Source organism: Alligator sinensis, unplaced genomic scaffold (assembly GCF_000455745.1).
Source record: "Alligator sinensis unplaced genomic scaffold, ASM45574v1 scaffold839_1, whole genome shotgun sequence".
Lineage (NCBI taxonomy): Eukaryota > Metazoa > Chordata > Crocodylia > Alligatoridae > Alligator > Alligator sinensis.
In genome coordinates, this window is record NW_005841885.1 from 3,797,916 (window position 1) to 3,815,213 (window position 17,298).

Genomic DNA, 17,298 nt, shown 5'->3' on the forward strand with positions numbered 1-17,298 from the left:
GAAGCGGAGCTGTACCTGGGAAACTGTCCAGCCTGCACCACGACCATCTCCGGTGTAAGTAAATAATCTTTTCAATCAACCATTACGCCTCCGTGACTGATTCTAGCTCGAGCGTATTACTCCACCCCGCGACTTTTCTCTGGCCCCGCGTGCCCGGGCTGCCGGCCACAGCCCGCGTGCACACAGACGGGCCCGGCTTGCGCCCGGCGAGGACGAGACCGGGAGCCGGCCCGCACAAGATCCTGTGGTTGAAAGCCAACATCCTGTTGGAAATGGGAGATTTTTTCTCCCCAGGAGGGTACATACACTTTGGACCACTGACGGACACTCTGGTAGTTGGACTCTTTAAACCATACTTGACTTGACCTTCTTGGTAAAAGACAGACTTGAGCTCAACCAAAAGTTATGTGCTTGATTCAGAAATAACTAGGCTACAGTCTTTGGGCTATACTGAGTAGGAACTATGACTAGGTTATAACACCGCCATCTAGCAACCTCATAGCTCATTTAAAAAATGAGCTATAAGCACAAGAAAGGCATTCTTAGTGGTGCTAGTTGAAAACGTGATGGAACAAAAAACCTGCCGCCATTTTCAATTAAAATATGTATATTCATAATTCTCTGAATTTGTGCTCCAATTAGTAGTTGCTTTAACATCTGTCTGGTGTTGCCAATCATTAGAGAATACACTGAAGTGGTACCTAAAGCTCTCTTATTCTTCTGACAAAGCACTTCTGGAAAACTAGAACATGCACTCAACTCACATGCACATACATATCCCCCCACAAAAAAAAAGAGGAAGAGAAAGATCTAGAGCATGAAACAACAACAACAACAAAAAGGTACATTCAGTAAATACCCAAAAACTATGCTGAAGACCCAATTTGGATCTGAAGTACACCTAAGCAACGTCATCAAGCTCAGTACAGTTGCAGGGGAGAGTTGGAGAAAGCTGAATTAGGCCCATCTTTCATTCTCATCTATAGAGCAGTAGAAAGTGCTGAGAGAAAAGTTAGAGAACTCTGAGGAGAGGAAAGTTGAGACATTTACAGCAAACAATGTACACTTGCAGCTTGGTAATTTATTTTTAAGAGGGACATTAAAATCATAATACAGTTTTCTTGTTTTACGCCTATAGTACGTCTCAGAGTGAGCATGCTACCCACATAATATAAGTGTTCCCAAGAGCATACATAAAGTTTTAGTTCCTGTGCTAAATTTACTGCATGCTATCTGGGGTTTAACCAAGTGTGGTAAACCAATCTCAGGGAAACCTGAATTCATGAAGTGTTAGAAATAGTAACTTTCAGATAAAGAGGAAGGTAAAAACAGCATACTTTAGTGACTTTCACCCCAGTTCTCCCATTGGCCTCTGCTCACCCCATACCCATTAACAAACACTGTGGGGCAACAAAACAGTTTGATATACCTTTTGGCATAAATTCCAGAAAAATCTAACGATACAGCAGAGCTCTAGTGTGGAAGGTTATATTACCACCAACTATGCTGTGCCTGGCTTAGTGCAGCCTTACAGCACTTTTCAAAACATTGGGTTTACCCCAAAATTAAGAGACCAAGTAGGCTGGAGACAAAAGTTCTGAAAACGAAATGTAGACTGAAATCAGAGGTCAGATTGGGTCAGGTCCATGGAGTTTAAGATGTATGCTGGGCCCTGAGTCATCTGACACAATCTCAATGCTAAGAGGAAAAATACGTGACAAATGAGAAACAGAAATTGCACTTAAATGCAAAGCCTTTTAGTAAAAGTGTGGGTGAGGGACTGGGGGAGGGGGGAAATGAGAGAACAGATACGTATAAAAACTTTTAAAATAATGAATACCATCAGCCCTGGGATGAAAAAGAAAAATCAAATGAACGATGAGAAGCGGATATCAAAGCAGCCCGAGACACCACTTGTTATTGGACTGATCTTATCAGCGCAGCTAGACTGTCTGCAGTAATGAAAATCACAGCACTTGGGCTATTGTTGGGTAGGGTCGTCTTGGTACATGTAAAGCCAGGTGCACAAGTATTACGTAATGGACTGCCCACGTGGACAACGTTACGGGAAGGATTTTTGAGCAACTGGCAGAAGGCAGAAGCAGGCAGAGGGATGCTGTGCTTATGGAGGGAGAGGAAATGACAATAGTAGAAAACAAAACCAAGCCCAACTGGGGGCTTTACCATTCCTTGCAGAAAAGGTCTCTCTACAGGCTGACAACCTATTCCAGTACCCACTGCTTTGATCTGTATTTAGCTATGCTAAAATTGGTTCATAGGCTAGATGAGAATAGAGCAATCCCCAGCTTTACACTTTGCTCCAATTACAAACAAAAAGGGCTTGGGAAATATTAAGGTTACATGTGCCTGGAAAGACAGTCACTTGATACTGTAACTTGCATCACATGGAAGAAATTTAATGCAATAGGTTGAAATTCAGGTGCTTTAAATAAGCTTTAGACTGGATTTTGATGCCATGAGCTTAAAAGCCAGCAGGAGGTGAGAAACAGGGAAAAGGTTGCAGAAAGGTATTAACTTCAAAGGCAAAAAGTTCTTGTGCTCTGTTTAGGTCTGCTTCTAACTTGTCTCTGAAGCTCTACTAAATCTTACTAAGATTTAATTCTCACAGTGTTAAGTAAATACTGAATCGTGGGAGATGGATTATTCATTCATGTGGTAAAAGCCTCTGCGTAGGAATATATGCAGATGTTACTGCTTCACGCTTGTTCTGAACATATGTAGATTTTAGACTTTGGCATACAAACCATCCATTGTGCAATGGTCCATGGATATATCTGGGATCCTTTCATCTTCATGCTGCATCAAGAGGATTCCCAGGAGCTGTTCGATAGATGCAATAAGCTTCTTGTTGAGCAAGTGAAGAACCCTCAAACAAGTGGCCGTCTTAAAATGAAGGGGTGGGCCAGGTGGAATTAAAAACATCTGGGAACGGTAGATTTTAAAAGGCACAGAAAAATGAAATGCAAGTTGAGTTTCAAAGCTTACATTTGTTTGACATGTACATGATTTTGCTCAGCACTGTACAGGACAGGGATGTGGCCTTCTGAGCTCACAACAGGCTTAGAGTTGCCAATATGCTCTAGTTGCTTAGATCCCATGGCACAAGGCAGCCATAAGCTTAGCATAATTGACTCGCTGCTCTGGACTTAGTAGCTTTGTATTGCCACGGTGAGGTACAGCAATCAGAGGTACCGATGAATCCAGCCCCAAGTAAGGCCTGTGCAAAATAGTCCCAACCAAGCAAATCGAAGCATTCTGGTTAGAGTCCCGACATGCTATTTAAAGCAGCGCTCTACTGTTTGGGAACCTTGCAGCAAACGTAGACAGGCATATGGCTTTGCACTGAAATACTGTGGTTTGTGGGACTCGGGCACCATGTTGGTCAAGTTTTCCTTTGAGATTTTCTCTCCGTTTTAAATCTTCAGCTTCCACCGCACAAAATGCAGGCTGGAGGAAACCCAGCTTTTCCACTTCTTCTGGAAAAAATGAAACTAAGACACCTCATCCAAGACATCCATAAGGCAGGCATGAAGCTTATGCGATAGTCCCTTTATTTCTACCAATATTCCCCCTGTACTACCCATCAAAAAATGGCAAACCAGATAAACCTGCTGGCAGCACTCCTTGTTTTCATACCACTAGTAACTTGCTGACAGCTCATCTCCCACATACTGTGACAGGGGTTCTCAACCGTGGTGCTGCAGGTCGCCATGGTGTTGCAGCAAAGGTGGCCAGGTGGCACTGCCCTGGGTGCCTTGGACACAGCCCAGTTGTCTAAAGCTGCCAGGCACACCTGTCCTGGCTGCAGTCCATCCTGGTCCAACCTGCCAGGCTCCTCCTGAAAACAGCTGCATGGTAGGGGGTCTTCCACCTGGCTATGGCAGCATCACTCTCACTGAAAACCACTGAGATCAGCTGAGGCAGTGGTTCTCAGCTGGCATGCTGCTAAATTAAAGGGGGTTATGAAGAGTTGTCCTGAATCCAGAAAGGTTGAGAAGCACTGCTGTAAAGTTTTTTGGGGGGATCAACAAGAGGCCTGTGGCCCTACTTGTGGCCTGACAAGGGAGAAGGATCTGAAGCAGGGGCAATCTGGTTCAGAAAGGTGCCCACAGGAAGAAGGCAGAGAGCAGTCTTTCTTCCATGTGACAGAGACTGTCCAGGTCCCTCCAAAAACATTTTTTTTTTGTTTATGGCTCCAGCCAGATCCATCTAAAACAAACTCCTTCTGGAGAACACTTCACGCAGCCCTAGTACAGAATAAGGGTGAGTGTTATTCTGTTGTACATGTGCCACCAAACCTTCACTGAACCAGTCAGATTAGCTTCTGCTTCATACAGAAGCATCTTCACTCAGCTGCACCAGCTCCATACCTACTGAAAATGAAGACTTAGAGCAACTTTCTTTGATGCCTTTTTGGTGTCATGCTTTTGGAAAGACCTTATTTGTTTCTGAAATGATGAGTTTGGGGGGCTTATGGACTTAGACAAGGTAATGGCTGGGGATGAATTCAAGGGAAACTTAGCTGCCAGAGTTTTGAAGACAGGAAAGTCCCATGATATTCTACAACACACGCCATTAAGTGTAATGCTCCAGATGATGGTTCCCAAATATGTACTTAATTTAGATTCAACAAGATACTTACATGTTAATAAAAATTAAAAACACTGAGTTCCATCAAGCGTATAATAGATGCACGTTTGTCTAGTATAGAATACGCAGGTAACTGACTTCTAACATGAAATGGCTCAATTACATCCAAATTTTAAAACATCCTAGGAAAGGCTGCATAAATCCTCCCCAGACTCTTGATACCCATATGGGGCAGAGCCATGAAGACAAATCACAGTGATGTGGGGTTATGCTGGCACCTATATAGAGCATCTCCCAAACAGAAAAAGAGAGAGCCATTAAACGTTTCCTTTGCTCACATTATCCCAGCTTTTCGATCGGCTCTGAGGGCATCAGAGCGCTATCACTGCTAAGGACCTGTGGGACTTTGCATCCCTTCATCTATAGTAAACCTAGATCGTCTGTCAAATGAATGCTTCACTCACGCTGGTTTTACACTGGTGCAGTTCCATTGATTTCACTGGTGTAACTCGAGAGCAAGGAGGGAGACAGAACAGCCCCCATGAACATGAGATACAACAGATCCATTTAATGATTAAACACGTGATTGTTTGCTCATAAAATGCAACGTCACATAAATCTGCTACGAGCTAATTGCCTATTATGGTTTGTGGTACTGCTACAGGCAGGTGCTGAATGATAAAGTGACTCTTAAAAGGAGAGAAAGCTGGTGTAGCAAATGCCTGAGCTTGCAGACTTTGAAAAAGCTTGGCTTCCACAATTTCTGAGGAGAGCGCTTATTGCCCCTTCAGTGAATTGGCTGGATCCCCTCTGCCTAGCACGCTTGAATGTTAAGGGAAGATCACAGAGGCAAGTTAGGACAAGGATTTTATTCAAAAATAATTCACTCAGTCTAATTCCTTCCCATTCCCTCCCCTATCCATTACTGCAGCTGCTTAGCTTGCAAACCCTGGCAGCAGTCAGAGCCCTAGAGTGAATGACTTGATGCTATGGCCCTGATGACAGTGATAGACATACTCAGCAGGACCACTTCAACGTAGAGGAAGGGGAGCTTAAGTGCAGGAAGACAGAACTGGCTGGTGCCAGCAGCTTGAGAGGTTACTTTTAAACATGCATTCGGTTAATTGGCCAGAGTGGCTTGGAAAGTGATGGATCACAAGATTAACATGGGATTTACATTAAATAGAAGGCAAGAGTTCTCCTGTCACGTGTCTTACTTAGTACATTTTCCCAGATGTTAGCTTTGCAAATCCATTACTTGGGAGATGGAGGAAACTCCCCTACACATTGGTTCCCTGGATGGAGTATGGGACTGGGTAGGCATATCCTGCACTTTGCATGGGCAGGGAACCCAAAAAGGCCGTAGGAACGTCTACTCCCATCCCTCTCATACACCGTGATCCCTGAAATACCCTGTAAAAAATACCTACCAAAGTGCCAACCAGTAAAGAGCAGGAGACACAAGGCCACAGCCACAGCCTTGCTACTGCAATAGCAGAACATTAGTCAGGATAAAATATGCTCAAATTATCCTGGCAAGAGGGCCATGCCTCACACTACTGAGAAAGGCAATATTCATGTCAGTCTGACCCGAAGGAAAAAATCCTTCTTGACCCTGGATTTGGCAATTGGTTTAACTCTGAGCGTCTGAGCAAGAGCCAACAGAGAGGCACTTGAGAGGTTTTTAAATTATTCTTCAGAGGTTCAGTGCATCCAGCCAAGTTCCCATATCTAGCTGGGGCCAATGTCCAACACCTTAGAAAAAGATAAGAAAAGTCAAAAACTTGTAATATTTTCAGAATGGAGAGGGAATTTCTTCCTAGCCCTTAAAAGCAACCAGACCTGAAGCAAGAGATATCCAACAGTGGTCACACAGAAATCAAGGTATTACCAATGTTGTTGCAGCGGCAGGGCATTAGCAGTGTCCTTCTCAGTGTTTCAGGTATTGTTCCTTGTGTTGGGGGAGAGGGCTCGAAGTGGAGATTTGGGAGATGTTTTTTGGTTAACGATCACCTGCAAATGAAGAGGAAAGGACTCAATGGCTCAGGTGGTCCCTTCTACCCCTATGTTCCTAGAACGCTAGAACGCTAAAGAGGTCTCTATGAATTGTTACTAGTGGAAGGGCACAACCCACTATCTCAGCCCATGATCATCAATGAGATCCAAAAAATTCAATACACTGACAGTTTTTCACACCCAGTGCCCTGTGGTACAATGTACTGCTCCCCTCTGGGCTAGGAATCTTTTAGCTTACGTTTTTCTATCCCTTATGCAGTCTGACCTTAACTCCAGTATTTCCCTGACCAAAACGGCTCTTAACTGACAATCTCATTTGGATTTATAGAGATGGTAATAATTATTAATTTAAGATGGGAAGCCACAGTCCCTTCTGTGCAGAAAATAACAACTCGTTTCACCTTTCTTGCATCATTTCATGAACTTGCACAAAAAGAAGCAGATCTGTTGCAAGGCATGATTAAATGGGATCATCTCCTCACATCTTGATGATGCTAAATAGCTTTTGCGAGGCCATTTTGGGACGAGATATGCAAAGCAAATTAACAGTGATTTATGAAAAAAAAATTATATCCTATCCTTTCATGGTTTCCAGGTGTAGGCACAATTTGTTTCACAGCAATTTTCATTTCTGGTCTCTTTGCAAAATCCTGCAGCTGCCAACTATGTTGGCATCTACAGCATCTAGGAAACGAATTTCCCTGTGAAGCAAATTCTTCCAGGATGAATTGAATGAAGGCACAGCTCCTAACTGCACATTACTGAAAACGTTTCTGATAAAAACTGGGGAGATATTTTTATCCACATCTCCAGCTGAAAATTGCTGGGAAAGATGCTTTTCAAAAGCCTTCATCCCCAAGTATATAATTACCAGATCCTTGAACAAAAAACACATGGCCAAAAAAAATAAAGATTCTGATTAAAACAATAAAAAAAAATTGGAGGTAGTAGTTGATGGGAACAGAAAGAAAGGGTATTTCACTCCTGTATTATTTTTATTATGTCTCTAAAGTTATCAGAGTGAATTCAAAATCACACGTTATTAATTAGGAAGTTAAGAACATTCAGAATAATTCATAAAAGTGCTATTTTACTATCACGAAGGGAATAACGAAATAACAAACTAATCAGAATCAGCCTGTCAAGTGTCTTCAGGTCAAGTATCTTCAAGAGGAGGTTCTCGGCATAGAACCAGGATTTCTCAACGTCCTATGTGAACAGTCTGCTCCTGAGCAACTGAACCACTGCCCTGGGCAGAGAGACATAAATTAGGAAGCCTAGGGATCTCCAAACTACAAAGACTTAATCTGACATATAAACCAGTGGGATAATTTAAATACTTTATGCATCTGCTGAAGCATTTACAGAGCAGGGCCTTAACTATTAAGTGCTTTTTTGCATTGCAGCCATCACTGGCTCCTTTACTACCAAATTAACTGGCTCCTTCTGGCCTAATGGAGAGTAGTACATAGTACATCTTGAATGAAACTGGACCTCCTTGGATGTCTTAGTCAAAAGAATACCACAGTGCACCTATTCCATTTGTAGGTAAAACATTTATTTTACTGCCTGGACAGGAAAGTGAACCTTGGGATGTAGAAATTGGACCCTGGATATGTGTTGCTGGCATTCCAGCAACATAATGCTGCCACTACTAATGCTAAAGAGTGCTAAGGGAATTCTAACTATAATGATCCTGATACAGGAACAGTGTCCCTCTCCCAGCGGATTTAGGACAGGGCTGAGCTCCAAAAGTGTACCAGGGCCTGCTGTGTACATTGAGTAAAGGAGGAGAAAGGAAGAAAATAAGGCCAACCTATTTGGAAAGCCAGTGGTAAAGGGTGGGAAAGGAATCTAATTGCTTTGCATATTTTGTACGATAAACAGCAATTTCCAACTGAAATGGGCCATCTCTGCAACAAAGCTATAACTCAATTCCACTTTATATGCTAACAGGAATGAGCTTGTCTACAATGAGTGACTGACATTTGGCAAAGCAAAACCTCTTCTTTCAGGTCCAGAAAATCCCAAATAAAAGACCACCTTGCTTAGCATAGAACCCCAAATGATGTGGTGAAGATGCCTGTAATCTCTTAAATGAAAGAGTTTTGTATCTCATCTTTCTCTTCTGTCATTTATGCAAAACCAACCTGCACTTTAAGAAGCTTGAGGGATATCAAAAGAATAGGAGCTACATTCAACAATACCGCTGTGAAAAAAAAATTAAGCAAGATAAAATTACTCCATCTAGAAACTATAAGAATTTCCTCATGTCCCCTTACGGATATCTCATAAAACCCAGAGAATGTTACAACATATTCCACATTAGAGCCACCAGTTTCTTGGTTGCAAAGGCTCAGAGGTTTCCTGTTTAATGGTCCTAAACAATCTTGTTTTTCATGGCTGATTTTATATATTCAATGCAGCACTCTGTTGTTACACAGCTGTAAAGTTAGTCATGAACTACAAGATAACATGCAGGGGAAAAAAAAGAGGATTAGGGTCCAAATAATTTAGGAGATTTCTAATAGAAGGCAGAGCTCATGATGAATGCTTGGCATGAGCTAGAAGAGACCCCAAAGTCATTGCTACCTGCTGGGTGTTTAGTGCATGCAGCAACTTGGTCATCTCAAAGTTTCCATATGAAAATCCACCACCTCTGGGGAACCAGGGTTGGCACCTCAGGCAGGGAAGTCAAAGACTTATTAGAAAAACAGTCTTGATGGCCAACACTGCCACAGACATTCCTACAGATGGGGACTGAAGCTGACTGTTTGGAAATTGTGAAGGGAAGGTTGCCATCATTCCTGTATGTGAAGGATTTTAGTATGAAGGACATCAATCCAATAATTTTCACAAGTACTGCAAATAGGATCTCCAATGACAGAAAGAATGGAGACAGACATTCTAACGAGCATCATGCCTTCTGGATTTTCTTCTCTACATCATTCCTCAGTAAATTACCATGTCCACACAAGATTTCATCTAATTGCCAGTGTTGCAAACAGTCCTAATGAGGCTTTCCTAAGTTGGATCTCTTCTCTCACTCGTCAAGTCTGCAATCAGGTTGTAGCTAGGAATTCTGACTGGCATTAAAGCTCATTCTCATTCTGTCATGCCAATTCTGCAATGGGATTTGCAGTCCAGAAACACAGCAGCAGGACTCTGCAGGGTTGCTCATCACTTCCTCTTCCTCATCACAGTTGCAGCCAGCACTAAGTAAACCAGCAGGGCAGGGCAGCTCTATACTTGGGGGAAGGCAAGTTTAACCTCCCTCCCTAGCCCCTGGCCCCAGCGGGGGTTTGCTGGGGGGGCAGGCAGCAGTGAGCCAGCCAGTGAGGCCAGTGAGCCAGCCCTCACTGCTCTGGCTAGGGAGCAGAGAGGTAAGGACAGCCCTGCTCTATGGAGCAGACAGCATAGCCCAGGGCTGCAAAGCATGCTGGGATGCTGGAGGACTCTGATTTAACTTGAACCAGGAAGGGATCTAAGACAGATGTTTCATAAACCAGTTTGACCCAAATCAGTTAAGTCTGATACTACATTCAACCAGGTTTATCTTAAACCAGTTTCAGCCATTTTGAAACTGATTTATGTGCACTGAGCTTCTGTTCTGTTACAGGTTTAAACCAGTTTCTGATCTCTTGAACCGGTTTATGTGTAACTTCTGTCCCTAGCCAAATTGTTTCAGGAGGGCCCCAGTCTTGCAAACTCGACTGGATAGCATCGACCCCACAGGGGTTAGGAGGACCCCCCACAGCGAGCATGTGGAATTGCAGGAAAAAAGCAATTCAAACACAGGAACCCCAAACTAAAAGCAGAACAAGCTGGTGATGTGTTAGGCTACTGGTTGTGTACGGTACAAATAGCTAAGGCTTTTCTCTCCCACCTTACACTTGCTAAATGATGGACCTTGGAAATAGTCCATTATGTGATGGGGGAGGAGATGATGAGTTGGTTCAGATAAATAAGTAACCCTAAACCTTCCCCTTGAAAGTGGGTTTTGTTCCTATGCTGCTATGCATTTCCTGGTCCTGACTGGAATAACATTTTCAAGAAAAATACCATAACATGAGAACAACCTACTGAGACCCTTTCTAAAATAACCAGGGAGACAACAGAAGGGTTGGCCTGAGAGTTCTGGAAACTCATGTGGTCCAGAATGAACCACCTGTCATTGAGGCTTGCCCACTGGCTTTATAATGTTAACTCAAGTCACTTTAAAAACTGGATGTATAAAGACACGTGTTTTCTTCTCAGATGCCCTCCACATAAGGACAGGGAATTTGTCAGAAAGTAAAATTAAAAATATTTTTAATAGGGGAAAATCTTATTAAAAACACATTTGAATGACCAAAAATTTATGTTAACTACCATATCTAATTTGTCATTAAAATAGTGTAGAGACACTAAAATCCTCCAAGTGCTACTCAGGCTTATGTAGGGTAGCTAAAAAGGCTGGAAGAAAGAAATGTAGGTGACAAGACAGTCCCACTTCTCCTTCACTGATGGTTAATTTAGCTGTAGTAAAAGAAAGTCATAATTTTCTAGGTAATCATGGAAGAGATGGTTTCTCCAAGTCTAAGGTTGATCCAAGACACCCAGCCATGGTGTGCTGCTAGGTGCAACCTGGAAGAAACTTGATGAGCACGACAGAAGTTTAATTTTTATTTCTCAGTTAATTGAGCTTCTGGAACCCACACTCTGTGATACACTGCCTCCTTGTAAAGATGGCAAAGCTACACACACAGGTTGATTAGCCCATTGCAGCCTTGTCTAACAGAGTCTGGTTTTTAGTGCAGGCAGTACTATTCCACTGTTTAAGAAACAAGGATCTAACATTCACTTCCCACAGCGAGGAGATGTCACGTTGCACCAGCAGTTAGTGAATTAGTGCCAACTGTCATAGGTGACTCAATCCAGTTCCTCTGAGGCAACTTTTCCTGTATCCTACAAAACACTCTCAGAAGTTTAGGGCTGGAAGGAACCTCGTGAGATCATTGTGTCCAGCCCTGCTGCTCTGGCTAGGAAAGGCTGCTGGGGTCAAATAACCCCAGCAAGGTGTGTGTTCAGTCTCCTTTGGAAGATCTCCAGGGTAGGTGTTTGTGCCACCACCTCTGGGAGTCTATTCCAGAGTCTGGTCTCTCGAACTGTGAAGAAGTGTTTCCTTATATCCCATCTGAAACCTTCTTCTAGGAGTTTATGACTGTTGCTCCTGGTTTTCCCCTGGGGCGCTTTAGTGAAGAGTTGTTTGCCTAGCCCCTGATGCTCACCCCTGATATATTTGTATGCTGCCACCAAGTCCCCCCAAAGTCTTCTCTTTTCTAAGCTAAACAGTCCTGTATCCCACTCAGCCTTTCCTCGTATGGCTCGTTCATCAGGCCTCTAATCACACAAGCGACTCTTCTCTGGACTCTCTTAAGCTTCTCCGCATCCTTCTTGAAGTGCGGCGCCCAGAACTGGATGCAGTACTCACCCATAGGTAGCCTCTGCAGATCACTAGATCACAATCAGGAACAGAGGTAGCATGTCCTGTATCTCATTACCAGCTCCCAAGCCAATGGGGGTCCTGCCAAGTTGTCTTTTGAAATCTCTTCACTGAATGCCTACATTCTTGCAGCATTAGCTCACCCGCTCAGCCGCACGAGACACCTCAGTCCACTTGAAAAACTGTACCAGCACAATAAGGTAGACATCTGTGCCTAAGCAAACATCTCTGTCATTAATTAAACATTGCTTAAACAGGCTGTACTGGCTTGTTTTTCCCATTAGGAAGACCCAGTTCAAGTATCTGGTACAGATTTGTTGGAGATCCCACATTTTTCGAATGTTTCTTCCTGGGTCTGGTTTGCTCAGGCACTGGCAGGGCAAGGTGGAGGACAAAGCACATTCCACTAATCAGCTTCAAGCCATGCCAATCGATTCAGAAACCGCTGTGATATCTTTGTTTTCAGAGCAAGCAGCTTCCATCAAAGAGGAAAGCAAACTTCCCGCAGTATATGCTCTAAGTGAAAGCTGCAATAAGCAGGGATGGAGCACGCAACAGTCAAAGAGGGCTCTCATATTTTACTCCGGTTATATTTCTAATACCATTTGTTCTAAAAGGCCCTGTGGCAGCCTTTTTGTGTCCGTAACCTCCCTCAAAGGTGCCCTTAAACCTTTTCTCCGCACACAGGAATATTGGGAATAAAGGGACTGTGTCTGATCCACATTCATTGTTCAGAGCTCAGCCCTGCATCTCCACACAGTCTACCTTCTTGTCATGCTGGCAGTTTTCTAGTGGGAGCCAAGACCTTTATGGTATACCGTGTAATAGCAGATTAAACTTGTGCTGGGGAACAATGTCAGAAGTCTAGCAGCGTTTAGTCGATCCTTTTCCTAGAACACATCCACGCACACCCCCAAGCTTCCCCCACTCCCACCAACTGCTCAGCCTTTTTATACACTCATCTTTAAAACAGACCTTCGAAAAAAGCTGCATGTAAGCTTTCAGGAAACATTAGAAGGTCTTCTGTAGTATTTTGGGAGACTTGCAAGCAGACCCTCCACCACGCAGCCTGCAGGCAGCTATAAGGTGAAAGAGGAGAGGCAAAGCAGTATGATCGGGACTCTCCAGTGGAAATTCTTTCCATGGGAGTAAAGGCACATTTTATAAAAGCAATTAAAACACAGCATAGACACCAAGATTTGGATCTGAACACACGCGTGAGAGTAGCACACAAACATGCTACTTGGATTTACAGTGACCAAAAGAAAGAAACCTGAAAACAATGAAGAGTAAAAAAGGAAGTACACTAATAGAAGGAAAAATACAGGCTCACTCACCAAAATCTGACTGTAAATCCTTTTTCAGTCCACAAAGCATGTCCGCTATTATCTATCAAAGCATTCAGCTAATTGCAATACCAGCTCCTTTCTCTCTCTCCCCTGGCTGCACTGGAATCACTTTACAGCCAGCTCACTTTCAGGCTGTCTCCCACAACAGAGCAGGGTTACAAAGCACTCTGTGCTCCTCCACTTAAAAGGAAAATAAGTCCAACTGACACCACTCTGCGAGGATCCCAAAATGTTGCACTGTCTTTAAAAAATAAGAATAGATGTTTGAGAAACCAGATTCTCAAGATCTGCTCTTGTTTGAAAATGAGAGAACGCCTGAGGCTAAAAGATCTTTAGCTGTTCTTAAAAATCCAGCATCAGATCTGCCAGACTGACCAGCCACCAGGCAATGTGGGGCAAAAGTTGTAAAGGTAATGATTAAAAGGAGCAGCTGGTTAAGGAGCAGTGGCAACTTAAACCCTGACTCTCTGGCAGATGCAGCAAATGTGAGGCAGGCACTTCATTCCCAGTGATACTCCAACTTGTACCACATTGGTGGAGTGCAGCCATCATCCCGTTCAGGCAGCGTATTTGCCCTTTTGTTCCTTGACATGGGAATTCATGAAAAAGAAAAAAAGAAAAGCGAGCAGCTTGCGACGCTCCAGCTGCAGTGGGGGGGTTCCCTCCTGTGCCTCTGAGTCCTTTCTCTGCACAATCCCCAGTTGCAAAGTTGGATGGGAGCTAAGCCTGATGGAAATCTCCAAGTTGCAGCAGCCTTTCCAAGCAGGAGAACAGGCTGTGACTGCAGTATTGCTTGACACGCTTTCCTCTCCCCCACCCCCTCTGGCAAATGCTTGTAGAGCTTCCAGCACCTTTCAAGGCAATGTCAAGCTGCTGTCAAAGCATTATACTCCCTCCCAAACACATGCACACATACAGAGTGTAAGGGAGTAATAAGCTGCAGTCTCGTGTCCTGCCTACAGCATTTTCTGAAAACTCAGTTTAACCCCTTCTTGGAAAAGCAGACTAGCAATCACTGCATGCTTCTCTTATTCAGTTTAACTCTGTGGAGAAGAGAATGACCAGGAGACATTTTTGCTTTGTTTTAAAATAGATGGGACAAATCTTAAGAATTCTGTATTTTGCCCACACCTTGGATACACACCCGAAATTGAGAAAGGGCAAAAGGAATGAGGTATTTGTAGGAGAGCAAAAGTATCGGTACAAGCATGATCAACTGATCCCCAGCTAATTTGGTTTCCTGGCATAGGCTGCTGCACGTGTTACACTGCAGCATCTGGTACTGCTCTTTACAGGACAGAGGTTATTGGACTAGAGAGTTATCATACCAACCCAATGTCTGCTTTGCTATAAAACTGAAACCACTTACTCTGCTACAGAAAAAACAGAACAAGACAGCCTCTTAGGCTAAGTACAGACAGTCAAAAAGCCCAAGGCTGAATCAATTCAGTCTTTGTAGGTTAGTCTAAGATACACAGATTAAACTGAGAACAACTGGACAGGCGTTCACTTTTTATTCATGAAATGCAGCCACACACCTGCAGTGGCTTAAGCTAGAAGCCAGGGGGTGCTAGAGCACGGCACTCTGCAACAGCCAGAATGGGCTGTGTGTTCACTTCCTCTTCCTGCTGTCCCCGAGGTCTCTGGGATTTGCAGTCCAGAATCACAACGACAGGACTCTGCAGGGTTGCTCATCAGTTTCTCTTCCTGCTTCCAGGTGCCTCTGGGATTTGTAGCAGCAAGGTTTTAGCAGGGCAGGGCAGCTCTGTACTCAGGAGAAGGGAAGTTTAACCCCCCTCCCCGGCCTCAGAACCCAGCTGGGGTTTTCCTAGTGGGGGCAGCCCCTGCCTCCCCCACCAAACTTTCTCCACTGGAACAGACAGCACAGCACAGCCCAGGGCTGCAAAGCATGATGGGAGATTCTGATTTAACTTGAACCAGGATGCAGCCTGGGACAGAAATTTCACACACTGGTTTGACCCTAATCAGTTAAGTCTGATACTACATTCAACCATGTTTATCTTAAGCCAGTTTCAGCCATTTGAAACTGGTTTATGTACACTGAACTTCTGTTCTGTTACATGTTTAAACCACTTTCTGATCACTTAAACTGGTTTATGTGTGTGTAACTTCTGTCCCTAGCCTTAGGGTGCACTCCAACCCGTTCATTTGCCTGAACACAGGATCAAATACCCCCAAACTAACCTTGACAGACAGTTGTCTAACCTACTCTTTAAAGTCTTTGGTGATGGAGATTCCATACCACAGTGGGGTGGAGTTCCAGTGTTTAACTGTCTTTACAGTTAGCTCTTCTTAACATCTAACCTAAATCACCCTTGCTGCATTTAAGCCAATTATGCCTTGCTCTATGCTCAATGGACATGGAAAACACTTTCTTACTTTCCCCTTTGCAGTACCTTTTACATATTTGAAGACTGCTGTCAGGTCTCTCCTCAATTTTTTTTCTTCCTGAGATGATGCAGACCCGCTTGTTCTATACTCTGATGATTTTTGTTGCTTTCTTTTGGAGTCTCTCTAACTGAGTGCGCACTGAAGTGTGGTGCCCAAGAACTAGACCCAGTACTCTAGCTGAGGTCTAACCACTGCTGAGCAAGAGTGGAAGGATGTTGGTCTTGCATACAACGTTTCTGTTTCTAAGTCCCAGTTTGATGCTGCCTTTCTCTGCAACAGCATGCAACAAAGGTGAAGGATCAAAGCAAGTCACTTTTGGCAACACTGAAGGATTGTGCTGTGAACTTAGACCTCCTTCCATTCCATATCCCACCCGGAGTCTATTTTACACTAGAAAAGCTTTACTAGTTGAACTGTACAAGTAAATTCTCTTATTGTAGACACTGTTTATATCCACCACTGAGTACCTCTGCAGGTATCATTTCTAGCCATTCCAGAAATTTAATAAGCTATAATGGTGAAAAGGACAAGCATAACTGCATCTACATTATGGATTTTGCTGGTAACAGCATACAGACAACAAATTTTTCCCTACCAAACTTTATGTAGACCGGCCAAGGTACAAGACCTTTCTGGGTTTGATAATTGAGTGATGACACCTGCATTTCAAAGGAGGTCTAAGCTTTCTGCTAAGATAGAAGTGCAGTAATGTCTTTACCTCCATTTGAACTCAACTGTTTCGGGCTCAGACAACTTACACACAATAGATAAAATTAGTAAAACAAACACACTCGCGGAAGAGATATTTTAGTCCATGATTTGTTTGTAAAAAAAAAAAAGTGGTTCTGTCTGACAATAGACTTAATTAGTAATTGAGTCAAAATTTGTAATTAGAAATCTTTTCACACTGCTATTAATGTTTCTGCAGAGGAGAAATTGAATCCTAAAAATTACATTGGCTTCACTTGGAGATTTTCTTCTTAGGGAACAAATGCAATCAGAAACCTCTAATTTGAGGATTATGTACTGTTCTGCTAGCAAAGAAATGGACATCACTATCTACAGTTCATAGCTTTTTATTTTTGTTAAAGGTGTAAGCACAATGATATGTTTAAAAGGTGCCATCATTAAAATAAAAAGGCAGTCACGAGAGGATGTGGGGAAAGGAGGAAAATGACAGAGCGAGGAGGTCTGACTTATGGATACTAGCCAAAGCACAAAAGCACTATGCTTGCTTGAAATTTCTGGTGGCAATATTTTTCCAGGTGAAGTCAACAGCTTGAATCTCTCATGATGAGGCGGGGGGGGGGGGGGGGAAGGGGGGCGGCTCCCCTGCGGGCTTGCTCCGGCTGCCATGAATCTCACAAGAGGGGGGGGGGGGGGGGGGAGGAAAGGTGGACCGTGCACATGGAGATGCATCAGGCA

General features: G+C 43.5%; 1 protein-coding gene across 4 annotated transcripts in view; it reads right to left on the bottom strand.

Annotated features, from left to right (window-relative positions):
- Window positions 1–17,298, bottom strand: part of GRIP2 (glutamate receptor interacting protein 2) — a 167,452-nt gene that overhangs the window by 103,048 nt on the left and 47,106 nt on the right. Inside the window, exons 1-2 of one of the 4 annotated variants that reach the window (XM_025196847.1) lie at window positions 13,450–14,229; window positions 6,503–6,624 (exon numbers count right to left, since the gene is read on the bottom strand). The exons of 1 other annotated variant lie outside the window; for it this stretch is intronic. In XM_025196847.1, coding sequence (XP_025052632.1) covers window positions 6,503–6,527 — 25 coding nt within the window. In that variant the 5' untranslated portion in view covers window positions 6,528–6,624; window positions 13,450–14,229. Of the gene's footprint in view, window positions 1–6,502; window positions 6,625–13,087; window positions 13,151–13,449; window positions 14,230–17,298 lie in introns of those variants that run through there. 2 more of the 4 variants (XM_025196848.1, XM_014516978.2) reach the window with 2 other exon arrangements.